A 15,859-nucleotide genomic window follows, 5' to 3' on the forward strand; every position below is an offset into this window, starting at 1 on the left:
GGCTCCTACGGTACTTGTAGCAGCCGCCTCTTTCTTTCCAAGCGTGCATTTAATCGGAAAATTCAGTTTCCACGCGATTTCTACTCGCGCGACACCGCGCATGTTTTTGGATACACGGATCATCGCGACAAACAACATGAACTGGGCGATCCTGGAGGACGCCTCCGTCATGATTGTCGCCCCGAATACCTTTCGGCCCTTTCGTTCGGTCGTAAAAGCTGAACGCGGTTATTGGATCCCCCCTCCCCGTTTCCGCGGCTTTTCCGGTTAATCATAATTTTGTGTGTGCGAGAGAGAGAGAGAGAGAGAGGGGAGGGAGAGAGAGAGAGAGGGGAGAGGGGGGGGAGGGAGGGAGAGAGAGAGAGAGGGGGGGGGGGGAGGGAGAGAGAGAGAGAGAGAGAGAGAGAGAGAGAGAGAGAGAGAGGGGGGAGGGAGGGGAGAGAGAAAAGAGGGGGGAGGGAGAGAGAGAGAGAGAGAGAGAGAGAGAGAAGAGAGAGAGAGAGAGAGAGAAAAAGAAAGAGAGAGAGACTCTGTGTGTGTGGCGTTGTGAGTGCGCCGTGCCCCTCCCTCTTGACGCTCTTGCTCTTGTGAGGCTCTGCGAATGCCTTTCGGACGGTCTGTCCGGTCTGTCCCCCCACCGCAGTGTTGACGTTAGCGCCGAAAAGGCAGGCGACAGTGGCGTCCTCACCTGTCGCGCGTCGCCTCAAACTGCCCGCCATGATTCACCTCATTATGAGCGCTGTGCTGCCCCCACGCGGCCCCACGCGGGGCGTCGCGGGGCGCTCTACACGGCGGAAGCGGAGCAGAGCAAAGCAGAGCCATCGCAGTAATAAGAGCGAACTGGCGCGCCTCGCCGCTGACGTCACGCACGCCACCATGCCGTCCACCACGCCTGGGGGTCCTTGTCGCGGAGGCTGAAGCCGGCTGAAGGCAGCACACTGATTCCGAGAGTCCGTTTTCGTCGCTCTGTCTCTCTCGCGCCTGCAGGGACGCCCCATGAGTGCGAGAGTGACAGAGAGACGACTCGGCGTCAGTCTGCAGACTCGGACTGTCCCACTCCACATCGACACGTCTCTGTCGTCGCGCGTCGCGTCTTCCTCGCGCTCGCGGCCACGGACGCATAGATGCGAGAGAGACGGAGCGACGTGCGGAATCGGTCATCTTCTGAAGCGCCGACGCGATGGTCGCGATGGTGTGGCTGTCCGTCCGGGCCGCGTCCATGCCGTCCATTCAGGGCTTTGGCCAGAGATTCCGTCTGCCAGTGTGCTTGACGAGGCGACGCGCCAAGAGCGTGGACGTGGACATGAACAGGCCAGGCCGGCCGATGAGCGCCCCGATGGCCGGCCGAGGCCCGAGGGTCGATCTGCAGACTGATTCCAAGAGTCGTTTTCGCCGCTCTGTCTCTCTCGCACCTACAGGAGACGCCCCATCAGTGCGAGAGAGACAGAGCGACCAAAACAACTCTCGGAGTCAGTCTGCAGGCGGTCATTGTTGTCGCTTTCGACGGCTCCGTCGGATTGGCCGAGAAGATAGCGGTCATTTGGCGAACCCCTTCCACTCCCACGCACGCCGGCCACGCCGGCCACGCCGGCTTGCCGATAAAGTACAAAACCCTCTGAAAATAGCAAGCCGCCCGCAAGCCTCCCGCCGATCACCGGGCGGGGCCAGTGGCCAGTGTAGTGTGCTGGCGGCGCTGGCGGAGCTGGCACCCCGGTGCCTCGCCCCACTTGCTGTACGGCGTTCGAGTGTTCTAGTGCGAACCCCAAGGCCACGATGCCCCCACCCTCCGCCCGCGCCCCCTCCGAGCTTTCAGTACGGAGCACTAAAGTGCCCCGTTGGACTTTATTTTCGAAGGACCACGCCAGGCAGCAGACTGATTCCGAGAGTCGTTTTCGTGGCGCTGTCTCTCTCGCACCTAGACAGCACACGCCGTGAGTGCGAGAGAGGCAGAGCGACGAACGCGACTCTCGGAATCAGTCTGCGGAGGTTGCCCCGCCCGGCCCGCCAGCAGCCGCATAGTACCGCGGACCGCGGGGCCTATTTTTAAAGCGCCGGCCGATTTCGCGTTCGAGCGCGGAATCCGTGGTCCGAAGCATAGGGAAGACTGTTCGACGTGCGGGGCTGGCGTTTAACAGCCGACTGATTCCGAGTCTTTTTCGTAGCTCTGTCTCTCTCGCACCTATACGGGACGCTCCGCGAGTGCGAGAGAGACAGAGCGACGAAAGCAACTCTCGGAATCAGTCCGCAGGAACGCCCCGGCGGCCAATACACAAACACTCCACGCGCGATTTGAGTGGCCGCCGGCGCCAAAGACGCCGGCCTCGCGACTTCCGTCTCTGTCGCTCTCGCAGTCGGTGTGGTCGGTGTGGGGGTGGAACAAGGACGAGGAGAGGTTGCCGAACGCAACCCCCGAAGCACGTGCTCGGCGCGCGCGCTTCGGAAAAATGGCGGGAATGTAGCAGCGCGTCCCCGTGCCCGTGACGCCCGCGCACGGTGCGGCTTGGCACGGCACGGCTTGGCACGCCACGGCACGGCACGCCTCGACGCGCTCGTATTGTCTGCCCCGGCAGACACTCTTTATAGGTAGTAGCCGCGAGGCGAACCTCGTGTCCGCCATCAACTAGGTGCAGAGCCGCGCCAACGCCAACAGGTCAACAAAAGGCTCCCCGTCCAAACACAGCAGGCTGATTCCGAGAGCCGCTTTCGTCGCTCTGTCTCTCTCACACACCTATACGGGAGGCCCCATGAGTGCGAGAGAAACAGAGCGACGAAAACGACTCTCGGAATCAGCCCGCACCTACGCGGCCAAAGTGTTTTTACTTTCCAACATCTACATCATAACGACCTCAGCACATGCACGTCGACGGCGTTTCACATTCTTGCGAAACAGTGATAGGCAAATGGGATTTGCAAACGGTCCGGGGTTGTAGGACGGGGGACCTGAGCTGAAGCGGCGATGTGCGCCCGCAAGTCCTTAAAAGAAAAAAATCCCTAGTACTGATAGGCATTTTGATTACGTCACTAATCCCTAATCCATGATCGCAACAAGTAAACACAGCAGATTGTGTCACTAGGTGATATACACCTTGATCCTTTCGCCGTGTCCTTGAAACGCGTGCGTAACAACAACAACAACAACAACAACAACAACAACAAACAAGAACTGAGTGTCAAACAATAAGTAGGGTTGAAGAGATAGAGAGAAATGGGTAACCTGCTGCTGTTCCAGAGCCTTGTTACACAGGGGGTCGACACAATGATGAAACCCATGTCAACCTTCAAAACTCCCAATTTAATCACATTTCCATCAAAGTTTTTTTTTTTGAGGGGCAGATGGTCGTCCACTTCAAGGGCACCTTGTGCAGGCCCCGTAGGCCGTCCCATTGAAGGGCCACGAGCGCTTCCGTGGACTCAAGCACTGTAGACTGATTCCGAGAGTCGTTTTCGTCGCTCTGCGTCTCTGTCGCGCCTTTAGGGGGCGTGAGTGCGAGAGAGACAGAAAAGGACTCTGGGAATCAGTCTGCTGTAGCAACGGCACACTAGACTCACGTGGCGCGACACTGCGACACTCAGAAACACATTTTCATTCCCTGGAAAGCATCAACGGCGCGCGACACGCGCGAGGGACGGGACTGACTAGCGCTGCAGCACACAGCCCAGCACAGCCCAGCACGGATCGGAACCCAGATGGAGGCCCATATCAGCCCAGGCGATGATACAGGTGATTTGGGCGAGCTGAAAAGTAAGTGGAATTGATTACGATGATGACCCACCGAGGCGGACAGCGTGAGAAGTGTTGGCAGAGTGGTCCTTTGATTAGGGCTGATTTTCCTCGCTGACCTCTTAAACACTATGAGTTAATTGGTCGGTGAATGAGCAAGATCCGCACCAAGTACACCCTAAACAATGGTTTCATGAACCAAGATAATTGACTTGCAACAAGTAAATTTTCTTGAAACGTCGTGGAAGTAAATTCACTTGGTGGAAGTATAAACTATATATTTTGGTTCAAGAAACGGCTTTTTTTGGGCACATGACACAAGTTTGCTTGCACTTATAAAATAGCTAGATCAAAATATCGTTTAGTTATCAAATGTTTTTTTTTTTTAATGAGTTTTACTGAGTTGGAGTGATGCATTTTCAATATTACTGGCCTCGCCCCCTTTTTTTCTACCTCACTTTATCATTATTACGCACCACAAAGGAGATACTACTGTATTGACTAAGCGTCGGATTCGCAGAAGCGTAGAAAATCATGAAAACAAACACGGATACACCGACATAACGCACTCTCTCACACAGACACACACACTCACACTCACACTCACACCATTTAGTACGCGTGCACGTCACACCACACTCACACACACACGCACGCGGCGCCGCGACGGGCAGGACGCATCCGCGGGGGAGGGGGAAGGGGGCAGGACGGGGCGTGGCGCGGCGCCGACCGTGGAGTCGCGGATAAGTTCAGTCGGGCCAGTCGGCGCGCAGAGGTCCCGGCCGCCAGTCCTGCAGACATACATTCATCGGCCAGCCGCTGAACCGAAAGGACATCGAGTCCTGCTCCCGCTGCCGACGACAGGGTAGGTACTCGGGTACTCCGGGCTGCCCAGGGGTGGCTCTGGAGGCGCCCCTGGGACAGGCACCCCTTCGGACAGGCACTATGCCACAGTCCCGTTTCTGAAAGCTCATAGGAAAAACCTTTCACTTTCTATGTGGCTTGGATTCGTAGACAGTTTGGTTTGTTTTGGTGGGGTTTTCTTGAATAGCTGCGCGCACTTGGAACGGTTTTGGAACGGGCCAGGTCACGGTTTCTCTGTGGACTACCATTACATCCAAGTCACGGGTGTGAAGTCAACCCAAGGCTGCATGTTGGAGCCAGAGTTGGCACCCCTGACTTGATTTTGAACTTGGTGAATGGGTTCCCTTGCTCGGATACTGTCACAGTGACATTGACTTGAGACGTCCCGAGGGTCCCGAGTGCTAGTGCGCGGGAATACCCTCTTTGGTCCTCGCACCGCCCCGAAGGCCCGAAGGCTTGGCAGTGGGTCGTGGGTTCGAGTCCCGACCCCGGCGGGCGCCATTGTGAGCCTCCGCTCTTTGCTCACCGAGACACGCGGACAGCAGCCGCTCCGTGTTTTGGAGGCGATTGGAATTCCCTGGCGCCGCCGCCACCGCCGCGCCGGTGATGCTCGCATGACACGTGCGTAATTGGCGGAGGACCCGGAGCTGGCGAAGCTCGGCGTCTCGGCGGTGGTGTCGTGTTGGCGCGTGGGACCGAGGGGACCTCCATGTGGGAGGCGCGCACACTCACCGCGAAGCGCTGCGAAGCCGGCCGGGCCGGTCCGTCTGTCTTTCCCGCGCAATTTCCTGCGACACGCCACTGGACATTCCAGGCCTTCCAGGCCGGCTCCTTGGCCGCCCTGCCGCTCCAGTAACAGACTCGATTGACATGTCGCGCGTCCAATGTGACACGACACGTACGAGCTGCGGACGGGACGGACGGACACTTATAGGCCGTGTGTCAGCTGACGCGTGCGTGTCGCTTGTCTGCGTCGCGCCGCGCCCTGCGCGCTCGCTAAACAAATCATCTTCTCTCTTGCTCTGCAATCACTAATGGGGCGGGGCGTACTGCTGGCTTCGGCATGCCCGCGGGCCCCGGGGCACCAACAGTGTGTGTGTGTGTGTGTCTGTGTGAGTGTGTTTGCCCGTACGCGCGTGAGCTGTACACACTCACACACGACGTCTGCGTCCGAAGTGCGCTTCGTCCGTTCCCGGACGCCTCTCTCGCTCTAGGCGGCGGCGCTGTCCTTATATTGTGCCGATTTAGAGTGGATCGCTGCAGTCACGCGATGGACCTGTCACGAAGGCCGAGGGCAGTGCAGTGCCAGCCGGTGCAGCACGCCCACGCCCATCAGTGAGTCAGCGAGAGTCCGGCAATGCACAGTGGACCAGAAGACCGGTGGAGGCGGCCAAAATCCCGGACGCGTTTTGAGCTCCAGAGTCGCTAAATGGGACTCGAACCGAACGTGTGACCCCACCAATGGATTGCTCTCCGAACGAGGAATCCATTGGTGGGGTCACACGTGCGGTTAGAGTCCTGTTTAGCGACTCTGGAGCTCAAAACGCGTCTAGCGTTTCGGCCGCCCCCATCGGCCTTCTGACCCTGGCCCTGGAAAAGCGGAAAACGGTCATTCCGTTGCACTTTTTGCGACGCATTCCGGGAAAGGCCACAAGAGCGCGTCTCTGCAAGTAAAGCCGATTAGCGCCTTGCGTCGTTCTCGCCGATGATGTATTGTGAGCAGATGAGGCCGATGCGTGGCGCGGCGTAGTGAGAGTCGGCGGTCGTCGCGGCGGCGAGGATCAAGTCAAAGAGTGTGTCGTCGAGGAGAACGGAGAAGGCGCGCTAGGCAACAATCCGGGAGGTGTTTGCTTCAAATCGCAAATGTCTTGATAAGGCGACTTGATTCATATCGTCAATGGAATGTTTGGCGATTGGAATTTTCTGTCACCTCACCTGCCTAATGTAACCGAAGATAGGCGGCCAAAGTGCTGGTTCGTGTATCTCACAAGGCTTTTTTTAATCTGGCTAATCAGATAAGACGTCCATTTTTTCCGCCGCTTTTTTTTCTGTGTTGTCTTACGGAGTGCTTCTGGCTTGGAGAAGTGATTGAGTCTCATCATGGAGACTAAAGGTGCAGTAATTGCGGCTGATAAGATAGAGGGGGCGCCTTTCTCGGCTTTCTTTGATTAAAATGTGTTTTTCTCTTTTGAAAACAAGCCCAAGGACTTTCGTGAGAAAAATAAAAAGAATAGACTCAATTGAAAGAGCATTGCAGGACGTAATTTCGAATCGGAGACAAAAACAATAAATCGCTTACAGCTTTGTTGTTTGTTGTTGTTTTTTGCTTGTGTTTTGGACTGTGACGCATAGCGTTCAAAGAGCATGTCCGGCGCGCAGTGTCGCATGTTGCGTAGTTTGCGCGCGAAAACCACAAACTCTTCCCGCCAGCCACGCCACCGGCATTCCAGTGTACCCGCTCCCTTCTTTTTCTTTTCTTTCTTGCTGCTGCTTTTTCCTTGGGTCGAAATCGCGAGCACATTGGGCTCCGACGGCCACCCAGACTACGCGACAAACGGCGCTGGTGTTTCGCGGCCACACGCGAAAACCGCCCGCCTCCGTTCTCGACTCTTTTCAACCAACTGTTTCCGAATCATTTTTCAGGCGCGGAGTCCATGACGGGTTCAGAAGGGGTGGTGTCGAAAGGGTTGCCTGCTTGCAGGAGTAGAGTGCAACTTTTTGCCTACCCTTCAGGCGGTCCCGCCGCCTTCAGGAGTGCAACGCCCTTGTCCGTCCCCCCCACCCCGTCCTGGACCCGCACCTGCATTTTGAGCGATTTATGGCCAAGTTATGCCACTAACGCCCACAACAGGACAGGGGGCGGGGCGGGGCGGGGCGGGGCGGGCCGCCAGAGAGGCGGGGCCGACAGAGAGGGCGCCTTGTCGAACCAATCACACTATCACACCGATAACGCGGTATCGCGAAATCCCGGCTATCGCGCGTGCCGCCGCCAGGTGCGGGTGGCGGGAGGGGAGGGGGGGGGACGAGGCAGTGGCAGGTGTTCCTATGCTGATCCCCGTCTTCGCTGCTCGCGGGCTCGCCGGATCCGCGGGGTCGAAACCCGAAACCTCGGTTTGACGGCCTGCGCGGCCACGGCCACGGCCTCGGAGACTAGGCGGACCAGGCGAGGCCGGGCGGGGCCTGCCAAAGCCGAGGCGGGCTGGCTAATGGCCCAGAAGTGACAGTCTTCCGGATCACAAGGTTCGGGGTTCGCGTCCCGCCGGAGTAGCGCCGCACACAAGTGCCGGCGCCGCTTCGGATGGCACGCAGCCGTGCCTGCGGACTCGCATCGGAAGGGTGCCCTCGTCGCTCTGTCTCTCTCGCACTCGCGGGGCGTCCCGTAGGGGTGGAAGAGAGACAGAGCGACGAAACTGCTCTTCGCGGAATCGCTCGGCAGCGCACAGCGCGCACTGGCGCGACGCCCCTCGCATCGCAATGAACGCGGACGCCGGCACGGCGGTGGCCACGCGCAAGGCGGCAAGGCGCACCGCCGCACCGGCGGTGGGGGGGCGGAATGGAATAGGCCCAGGGGCGGCGGTGGAAGTTTTGAAATTGGCGAGGACACTTTTTGTTATTCCGAGCCCTTTGCAGACCTCGGGCCGCCCCTCTCTTTTTAACGGTGTCGTGGTGGCGATGGGCGTCGCGCTGCCGCTGCAGTGCAGTGTCGTGACGTCGTCGCGCAGCCAGCTGGCGGAAGCTGCACCGCAACGCACCGCTCCAGACTGATTCCGCGCAGTGCGGCCGTCGGTCTGTCTCTCTCGCACCGGTACGGAGAGCCCCATGAGTGCGAGAGAGAGAGAGAGAGAGAGAGAGAGAGAGAGAGAGAGAGAGAGAGAGAGAGAGAGAGAGAGAGAGAGAGAGAGAGAGAGAGAGAGAGAGAGAGAGAGAGAGACGCCCCGCCGTACGACGCGGTCCTCGCTGCACTGCACAGCACTGCACGCCACGGTTCGTGCGGTGCTGCGATGCGACATGGCTCCGCGCGACGCCGCGCTGGACACTGCGTGCCCCTCGGCCTGCCCTGCACCGCTGCCGGTCACTTCCTGCACGCTGCAGCAGCGGGTGGAAACTACTTTTCCGAAACGGGCGTGCAGACGTTTTGTTATCCGTTAACATCGGCCGAACCAAGCAAGCTAGGTAAAATCTGCTTACATTTTCGGAATCAGCACAAAATTTGACAGGGAATAGGGCACTTTCTAGATGGCGAAACCAAAATTATCATGGTTATTTTGAAGCCTAAAAACAAAAATGTTTCAAAAAGACCAAAAATCCCATGTCTCGTCGAGTAACATTTCCATCTTGAAAACGTTAATGTGAACGAACGGGGAGTCGTATCACAAATCTGAAACCAGATTTGGAATCCTCAAAAAATTTGCCAATGTATAGGCTATATAGATGGAGTAGATAGCCACACCTTCTTACGGCAACGATCCCCGAAAATGGTCGGTACTTGAGCCACGCAAATGTTTGTTGTAAACACGTAATCGACTGAAATTCGCCGATTGTTATCAGGATGAAATCTGAAAATCCAAAAGAGCGCATATAGCCTATACCATGGTAAAAGTCTTGAGGATTCCAAATCTGTTTTTGGATTTATGATACGACGCTCCGTTCGCCCACATTAACGTTTCCAAATCAGTCATTTTGAGCAAACCGCGACAGTGCGAGACATGGGATCAGGGCCATATTTCGCAACACATTTGTTTTTAGGGTTTAAAATAACTATAATCATTTTGGTTTCGCCATCTATAAAGTACCCTATTCCCTGTCAAATTTTGTGCTGATTCCGAAAATGTAAGCAGATTTTACCTAGCTCGCTTGGTTCGGCCGATGTTAACGGATAACAAAACGTCTGCACGGCCGTTTCGGAAAAGTAGTTTCCACCCGCTGGCTGCAGACTGATTCCGAGAGTCGTTTTCGTCGCTCTGTCTCCCTCGCACCTATACGGCACGCCCCATGAGTGCGAGAGAGACAGAGCGACGAAAAGGACTGTCGGAATCAGTCTGCAAGCGCGCAGCGGTCACCAGCGCGGCGTCCACGCGCAACGCGCAGCCTGCGCGCCAAGTGCACGGGACAAGTTCATAGCCGGCCCGGTTCACACAGTTTAGCTGGCGGGATGCTTCAAGTCGGCAGTATCGGAATCGAATTAGACCGTGGCCTTGACTTGGCCTACCCGGGATTCATGCTAATATCACAAGTGTCTCGGCACGGCGTGGCCAGGCCAGGCATGGCACGACAACGCCACCCCGGCGACGACAACGACGGCGCCTGTGCGGCCGCCGGCCTCGCTCCCTCTTCCCCTCCCCTCCCCTTCTCCCCCTCCCCGCCCACCCCGCGCGAAGGTCGAGTGAGTCCCTTCCGAACCAACTCAAACAGTTGCTGAAAAATTGGGGCAAACGGGCCGGAACGGGACAAACACTGCCTTGTTTACCTCCAGTGGGAATGTCGGCGGCCGGGCCGCGCGGCTGGGCAGGTTGGGCCGCTCGGCGCGCCAACCCTCTTCCCTTGGGCCCCCGCCGCCGGTTGGTCGGCCTTGTTTACGAAAGGGGTTGGTCCTGATAGGGGAAGGACGTGCAAACAGGGTGACACACCGCCACTCGGATTCAGCACAATTATTGCCTCGACGGCGTATCACCAGCAGGATCAACATGCGTCGCTCTGTCTCGCTCGCTCTCAGTGGGCGTCCACCCTGGGGTACCGCCACGACCTACATGAACCCCAGCACGAACATGACCAAACATGACCATGCTGGGGGCTTGGAAAAGATTGGAAAGGATCCCTTTTGGCTTAAGGACTGGCTTGGACGGATGTGCGTCGATTCTGATCCTGGAAATGGGTGTCCCCCTGCGCGGTGGGCGTGGGTGGGCTGTAGCCTATGGGACGCCCCGTGAGTGCGAGAGAGACAGAGCGACGAAAACGACTCTCGGAATCAGTCTGCCGGTCGCAGTGCAGGGAGTGCGCTTCGCACACACGGCCTGACGGCCATAGCGTATTGTGCGGCACATGGTGCCCATGGCTCCGCGCCCTCCGCGCCCCGCCCCGCGCCCTTTCGTAACGGCCCACTTTGACGCCCATGAATGTCACTGCCGCCGCTCGTCCGCCGCTCGTCCGCCGACCGTCGGCCAGGCTCGGCCCTGGCTTGGCCAGGACGCCGCCGCCGTCAAACCGCAGAGAAAATAATAGCAGCACTGCTCGTACAAATTTTGCAGTTTTATGTTTTTGTGTTTTTTCTGGGGAGAGGTAAAATCTGAAACTCGGAACTCTACGCGGAATGGCCACCGGACCGGAAGTCCGGCCCGAACCATGGCTGAATGCTACCACAATGCTTCTATACGTACTGGTGGGTGATGCAGGGCACGATGTCCACTCTGCCCCTCCGTCTCTCTCTCTCTCTCTCTCTCTCTCTCTCTCTCTCTCTCTCTCTCTCTCTCTCTCTCTCTCTCTCTCTCTCTCTTGCAACGCGGCGCCGCGGCGTCCTGGTGCCCACTAGTTGCACGGCGCGCGCGACTCAAAACAAAGCAACGAAAGAATCCGGGTGAGATGTGAGATATAGGCTGAGAGAACCAAACGATCTCCGGGTGAAGGTGCGGAGTGTCTCTGTCCCTCCCTATCCAGCGGCAGCGTCTCGCTCTGTCTCTCTCGCACCACCAGGGAATGACCAGGCGTGCGAGAGAGACAGAGCGACGAAAGCACTGTCCGGGCTAATAATTGGCATGTTGACCGTCCCGGCCGTCCCGGCCGCCTGACTGGGCTGACTCGACCTTGGACTTGACCGGTGCGGTCCGTGCGGTCGGACAGGAATATGACGGGTTTGCGGGTTCCATGGCGCGGCGCGCGGCGCGGGAGTGAGTCCCGGCCGGGACGCCGGGGCCTAGACGGATTCCGAGAGTCCTTTTCGTCGCTCTGTCTCTCTCGCACTCATGGGGCGTCCCGTGTAGGTGCGAGAGAGACAGGGCGACGAAAACGACTCTCGGAATCCGTCTGCCGGCCGGGACTCGCAACACGACACGTGACGCCGTGGTGGTGACGCAGTGAGTGCCGATCGAGTGCCAGGCCCCGTTCCCGTTTCGACGCGTTTCGACGGCCTGTCGTCCGACTTGATGAGGCGATGCGATCACCTCGCACTGTGTCTTTCTGTGCCTGCTTTGGCACTCGCCACCGGGTGGACCCGGACCCGGACGGACTCACGTCGCCGGAGGACTCCGGCTCCACTGCGACTTCAGCCCCGCCTATACCCCACGCCCCCAAGCCGGCGAGGCGCACGGAGTATCGTCGGCCCGCTCCTTTCCCTGACTTCCCCACTGGTTGTTCCACAGCACTGGAAAGGAAGCGCCCTTCTGTCGACGGCCCGATCGGTCGCTTGTAGTCCGTGACAGGGAACATGCCTGCGAGTGGTCTTTGTCTTTGTCGTTCGGTGTAGACCGGCACGCGCGGGACAAACCAGGACAAACGGCGCGCGCCGCTGTTCGAAAGGCCCCGCGCGCTGCCGCGCTGCCAGCGCTGCGCCCCGCGCCCTCTAGCGGCACCACGGCGAACTCGCCATGAACACAAACCGAACCGAAGCAACAAATGACAATGACGAGGGGCAAGGGGGATGGGGGCGACAGGTGGCAGGGACTGGAGAACAGCTGATCGCTGATCTGATCACTCACTTGCTGACCAGTGGCCCCGTGTCCAGCCCCTCGTGGCCCTCGCCGTGGCTTGCGTGCTTCCCTGGACCACCCTGGACTCTTTGGACAGATGAGCGCTCCCTAACTCCTTGCTGATCCCACGTGTCGTTGCTGTCATTGACAATCCGCCGTCGAGTCCTCCAGTTTGTGGACTAAAATGGCATTGGCTGGCAAGGGGCGAGGGGCCTCCCATTCCCACTCCCACTATGAGGAAGATATTTCAGCGATGGCAGGCCCGGTAAGGCCCGTATTGGCTGTAGGAATCCGGAGCTCTACTGATGTATCATTTGTTTTGGGTTTTCAAAATGTTACTGCTGTCTGTTTATCTTTCCGGCACATCAAACAAATGTTCCTGGCATTAGTCCTTTTTCAGGGCTGCTATCGCATATGCTGTTTACATGTGGCTTGATACATTATCTTCTGTTCGCAGTCTTCGGAGACAACACCCCTGTTGGGACGGTCTTCCTCTCCAGAAACCATGGAAGGGAAGAGGACTACCCAGTATTTGGGTGCTGTGACGGGTGAGTCTTGATTCATTTATTCGGTTAGCCAGTTCGTACATTTGCATTAACAGAGTTTTCATCTCTCCAGTGTGCCTCTCCGCTATGGCGGTAGGCTCCACCATGGGGTGGACCAGTGCAGCTGATTCGCTCAAAAACAAAACCCATGATTTCCACATAACTGAAGAGGAATTTGCATGGGTCGGCGCTTTCCTGTCCATCGGTGCCATATTTGGAGCCATTCCACTTGGCTTTCTTGCCAATGTGATCGGCAGGAAGATGGTTATAATTGCTTTGGCACCTGCCATGACCGCAGGGTACTTGCTACTGGCCTTTGCCAATTCTGTAAGTGGTATCTTAAAACCTTAATTCTGTCTTACTCCTAATATGACTGGCCATTGACCAAACTTTGCTTTTCCTTTTAGCTGGCAATGCTGTATGTTGCTCGATTTATTTTAGGAGCAGTAACAGGAGCATATTGTGTGGTTGCACCTATGTACACTGCTGAAATATCAGAAAACTCAATTCGGGGAGTTCTTGGCAGTTATTTTCAGCTGCTAATCACTTCAGGAATTCTCTTTGTTTATGCACTGAATGCCTGTGTGAGTAATGAAGAATCGAATTACAATTTTTAAATTATTGATTGCACACTTCAGTGGCAATTATTTTGTGTTTTTCTTCTTGTTTTGTTCAGGGAGTTTCTTTGATGGCAATAAACATCACATGTGCCTGCATACCAGTTGTGATGGGTGTTCTAGTTTTCTTCTTCTATGATACTCCTGTTTGGTATTTGTCCAAGGGAAGATCAGAGGATGCAAGGAAATCGCTCCAATTTTTCCGTGGGACAGATAATGTTGAAAATGAGCTTACTGCCATTCAAGAGGGTATTGAGGAGGTATGACCTGAATCATTTTGTTTGTTATTTTAATCGTAATTTGAATGTTTTATGTGCTTTGTTTTTACGTCATCTCATTCATCTTATTTTACATTGCAGCGCAAGCGCTCCAAAGTAAAGTTCACGGAAGCCTTCTCTACACGTGAAGCCAAAATGGGACTGTTCCTTGCACTGTCAGTGATGCTGTTCCAGCAGTTCAGTGGAATTAATGCAGTTATCTTTTATTCCAAGCAAATATTCGATGTAAGTAGAAGAATCATACCTCTCTTACAAAATAAATATTGGAAGGTGTGTGTTAATTATGAAATTTGTTTTGTTGACAGGCTGCCCATGCTGGCATAGAATCCAACCTTTCCACAGTCATAGTAGGAGTTTGCCAAATATTAGCAACCTATGTGTCTACATTGATGATTGACCGCCTCGGCCGCAGACTCTTGTTGATCTTTTCAGGGGCGATGATGGCGCTGTCAGGAGCACTTCTTGGTGTTTACTTCTACATTCAAGAGACTGGTGTAAGTTGATTTGAATATTTATTTTATTAAATTGATGTTGCCAATAGATTATTATCTCACGGCATTATTTCTCTGTTACAGGATGCATCCAGTATTGGCTGGTTACCAATTACATGCATGGTTGTCTTTATAATCGTGTTCTCTTTGGGATACGGTCCAATTCCATGGTTGTATATGTCTGAGGTCTTCTCAGATCAAATTAAGGAAACAGCAATGTCCATTGCCACTGTTGTTAACTGGGTAGCAGTCTTTGTTGTAACCAAGTTTTACAGTGATTTGGTCAACAGTGTACACACTTACGGCACATTTTGGATCTTTACTATTATTTCAATTATTGGCTGTTTCTTTACTTTCTTCTGTGTTGTTGAGACGAAAGGGAAAGATATTTCTGAAGTACTTGCTGAACTCAGAGGTCGAAGGGCTAATTCAAATGTTGTGCATCATGAAAAGCAGGCAAATGGCGGAGAAAGATTTTAAATTTATTATGGGTTTTTCCAACCCAGTTATGAGCTCAGCACTTTTCTCTTAGTGTCTTGGGTACTTTTTGATAATGTAAATATTGATATCTTTATTTTTAAAGTTTTCTATTCTTGGTGTATGTTTTGAATGTTCAAAATTTTTAAGCCATCTTGCACATTGCTGTTCTAGCTTTAAGCAGCAAACCTAAATCTGAAAGACTGGTCTAGTGCAGTCACATGTTTTTATGATAGTCCATTTACTTAGTGAATCTTCTTCACAAGCAACGCCGTTGTCCCTTTACAGTCATTATAAAACATTTAGTGTTGTACTTTTTTTTCATAGAATATTTAAAATGTTGATCTTAGACTTTAAGAGATGATAGTTTATTGAAAACTTAAGCCTCATATTTTAAATGTGCGGCCAGGTAAAGACTGCTATGCCTGCAGGTTTGTGTTTTAATAATTTTTTTTGCAAGTTTTTTTATATGTATGTGGCAGCTTTAGGGCCCTGCTTGTAGTTTAAGCATCTCATGAAACCTGCATATTAAAATTAAGATTACTTTAATGAAAGTTACTATTTGAATATGCTGAGGAACATATTTGAGGTAGATAGTGGTCCTTAAAGTAAGAAAAGTGATATTTATGATTTTAGTTGTTTACTGTATTGATTTTAGAGAGTAGACTTTTGATATATCTTGATAGTAGATAGGAACTCATCACATCCATTTTACTGCGCATCTCATTCAATAAATAAAATTTATACTCAATGGTGGACTCTGCTCTTTATCATCCCAAACTATAGTACTTATCAAGTAAAGACAGGAGACAAGGAAAAATAAAGTTTTTTTTTTTTTTAAATCCATCATTATAATTGTTACGTTTAAAAAAAAATTAAAATCACAACAGTATGAGAAAGCAATATTGAGCTCTGAGAAAGGTCTCTTAAGGTGCTAGATCGCGTAAATTTTGGGTCACCGATTTCGTTCAAAATTTGTACATGCATTAAGGACGACAATACAAGCACCCCATTCAAAGGATTTTCTTTTCAAAAAAATTTGAACCGAAATATTGAACGTTGTAAGTGTAAAAACAGCGCTCGCGAAAAAAAACGCCTACGGCTCAACTATGCGTCTGATCTGGAAACCAAAAGCATATTCGTGTAGGGGAAAGGTGTCCGGAGGGCAATTGATCAGGCCGGGAGCC

At 54.1% G+C, this 15,859-nt stretch overlaps 2 protein-coding genes across 3 annotated transcripts in view; both read left to right on the forward strand.

Annotated features, from left to right (window-relative positions):
• The window catches only part of LOC117653239 (mucin-1-like), a 17,912-nt gene extending 14,731 nt beyond the window's left edge, over nt 1–3,181 (forward strand). The window contains exon 3 of the mRNA XM_034398767.1: nt 3,075–3,181. Coding sequence (XP_034254658.1) covers nt 3,075–3,181 — 107 coding nt within the window. The remainder of the gene's footprint in view (nt 1–3,074) is intronic.
• A 1,269-nt stretch (nt 3,182–4,450) lies between these two features.
• LOC117653341 (facilitated trehalose transporter Tret1-like) lies at nt 4,451–15,428 on the forward strand. 2 transcript variants are annotated; one of them, XM_034398967.1, is made up of 8 exons: nt 4,451–4,586; nt 12,722–12,812; nt 12,883–13,136; nt 13,217–13,393; nt 13,486–13,686; nt 13,786–13,929; nt 14,010–14,198; nt 14,280–15,428. In XM_034398967.1, the coding sequence occupies exons 2-8, from the start codon at nt 12,770–12,772 to the stop codon at nt 14,673–14,675; spliced, it is 1,404 nt and encodes a 467-aa protein (XP_034254858.1). In that variant the 5' UTR covers nt 4,451–4,586; nt 12,722–12,769; the 3' UTR covers nt 14,676–15,428. The 2 variants fall into 2 exon arrangements, with proteins under 2 accessions (XP_034254858.1, XP_034254857.1); XM_034398966.1 differs by lacking the exon at nt 4,451–4,586 and adding an exon at nt 12,225–12,529.
• The last annotated feature ends 431 nt before the right edge of the window (nt 15,429–15,859 follow it).

Source organism: Thrips palmi, unplaced genomic scaffold (genome assembly GCF_012932325.1).
Source record: "Thrips palmi isolate BJ-2018 unplaced genomic scaffold, TpBJ-2018v1 HiC_scaffold_8, whole genome shotgun sequence".
Classification (NCBI taxonomy): domain Eukaryota; kingdom Metazoa; phylum Arthropoda; class Insecta; order Thysanoptera; family Thripidae; genus Thrips; species Thrips palmi.

What these genes read in the sequence shown, in the direction of transcription:
- LOC117653341 (XM_034398966.1), top strand. Translation starts at nt 12,449, where the DNA reads ATGGCATTGGCTGGCAAGGGGCGAGGGGCCTCCCATTCCCACTCCCAC. An exon ending in TTTCAGCGATGGCAGGCCCG is followed by an intron (nt 12,530 to 12,721) that starts GTAAGGCCCGTA and finishes TTCTGTTCGCAG; the next exon opens with TCTTCGGAGACAACACCCCT. An exon ending in TTCAAGAGGGTATTGAGGAG is followed by an intron (nt 13,687 to 13,785) that starts GTATGACCTGAA and finishes TTTACATTGCAG; the next exon opens with CGCAAGCGCTCCAAAGTAAA.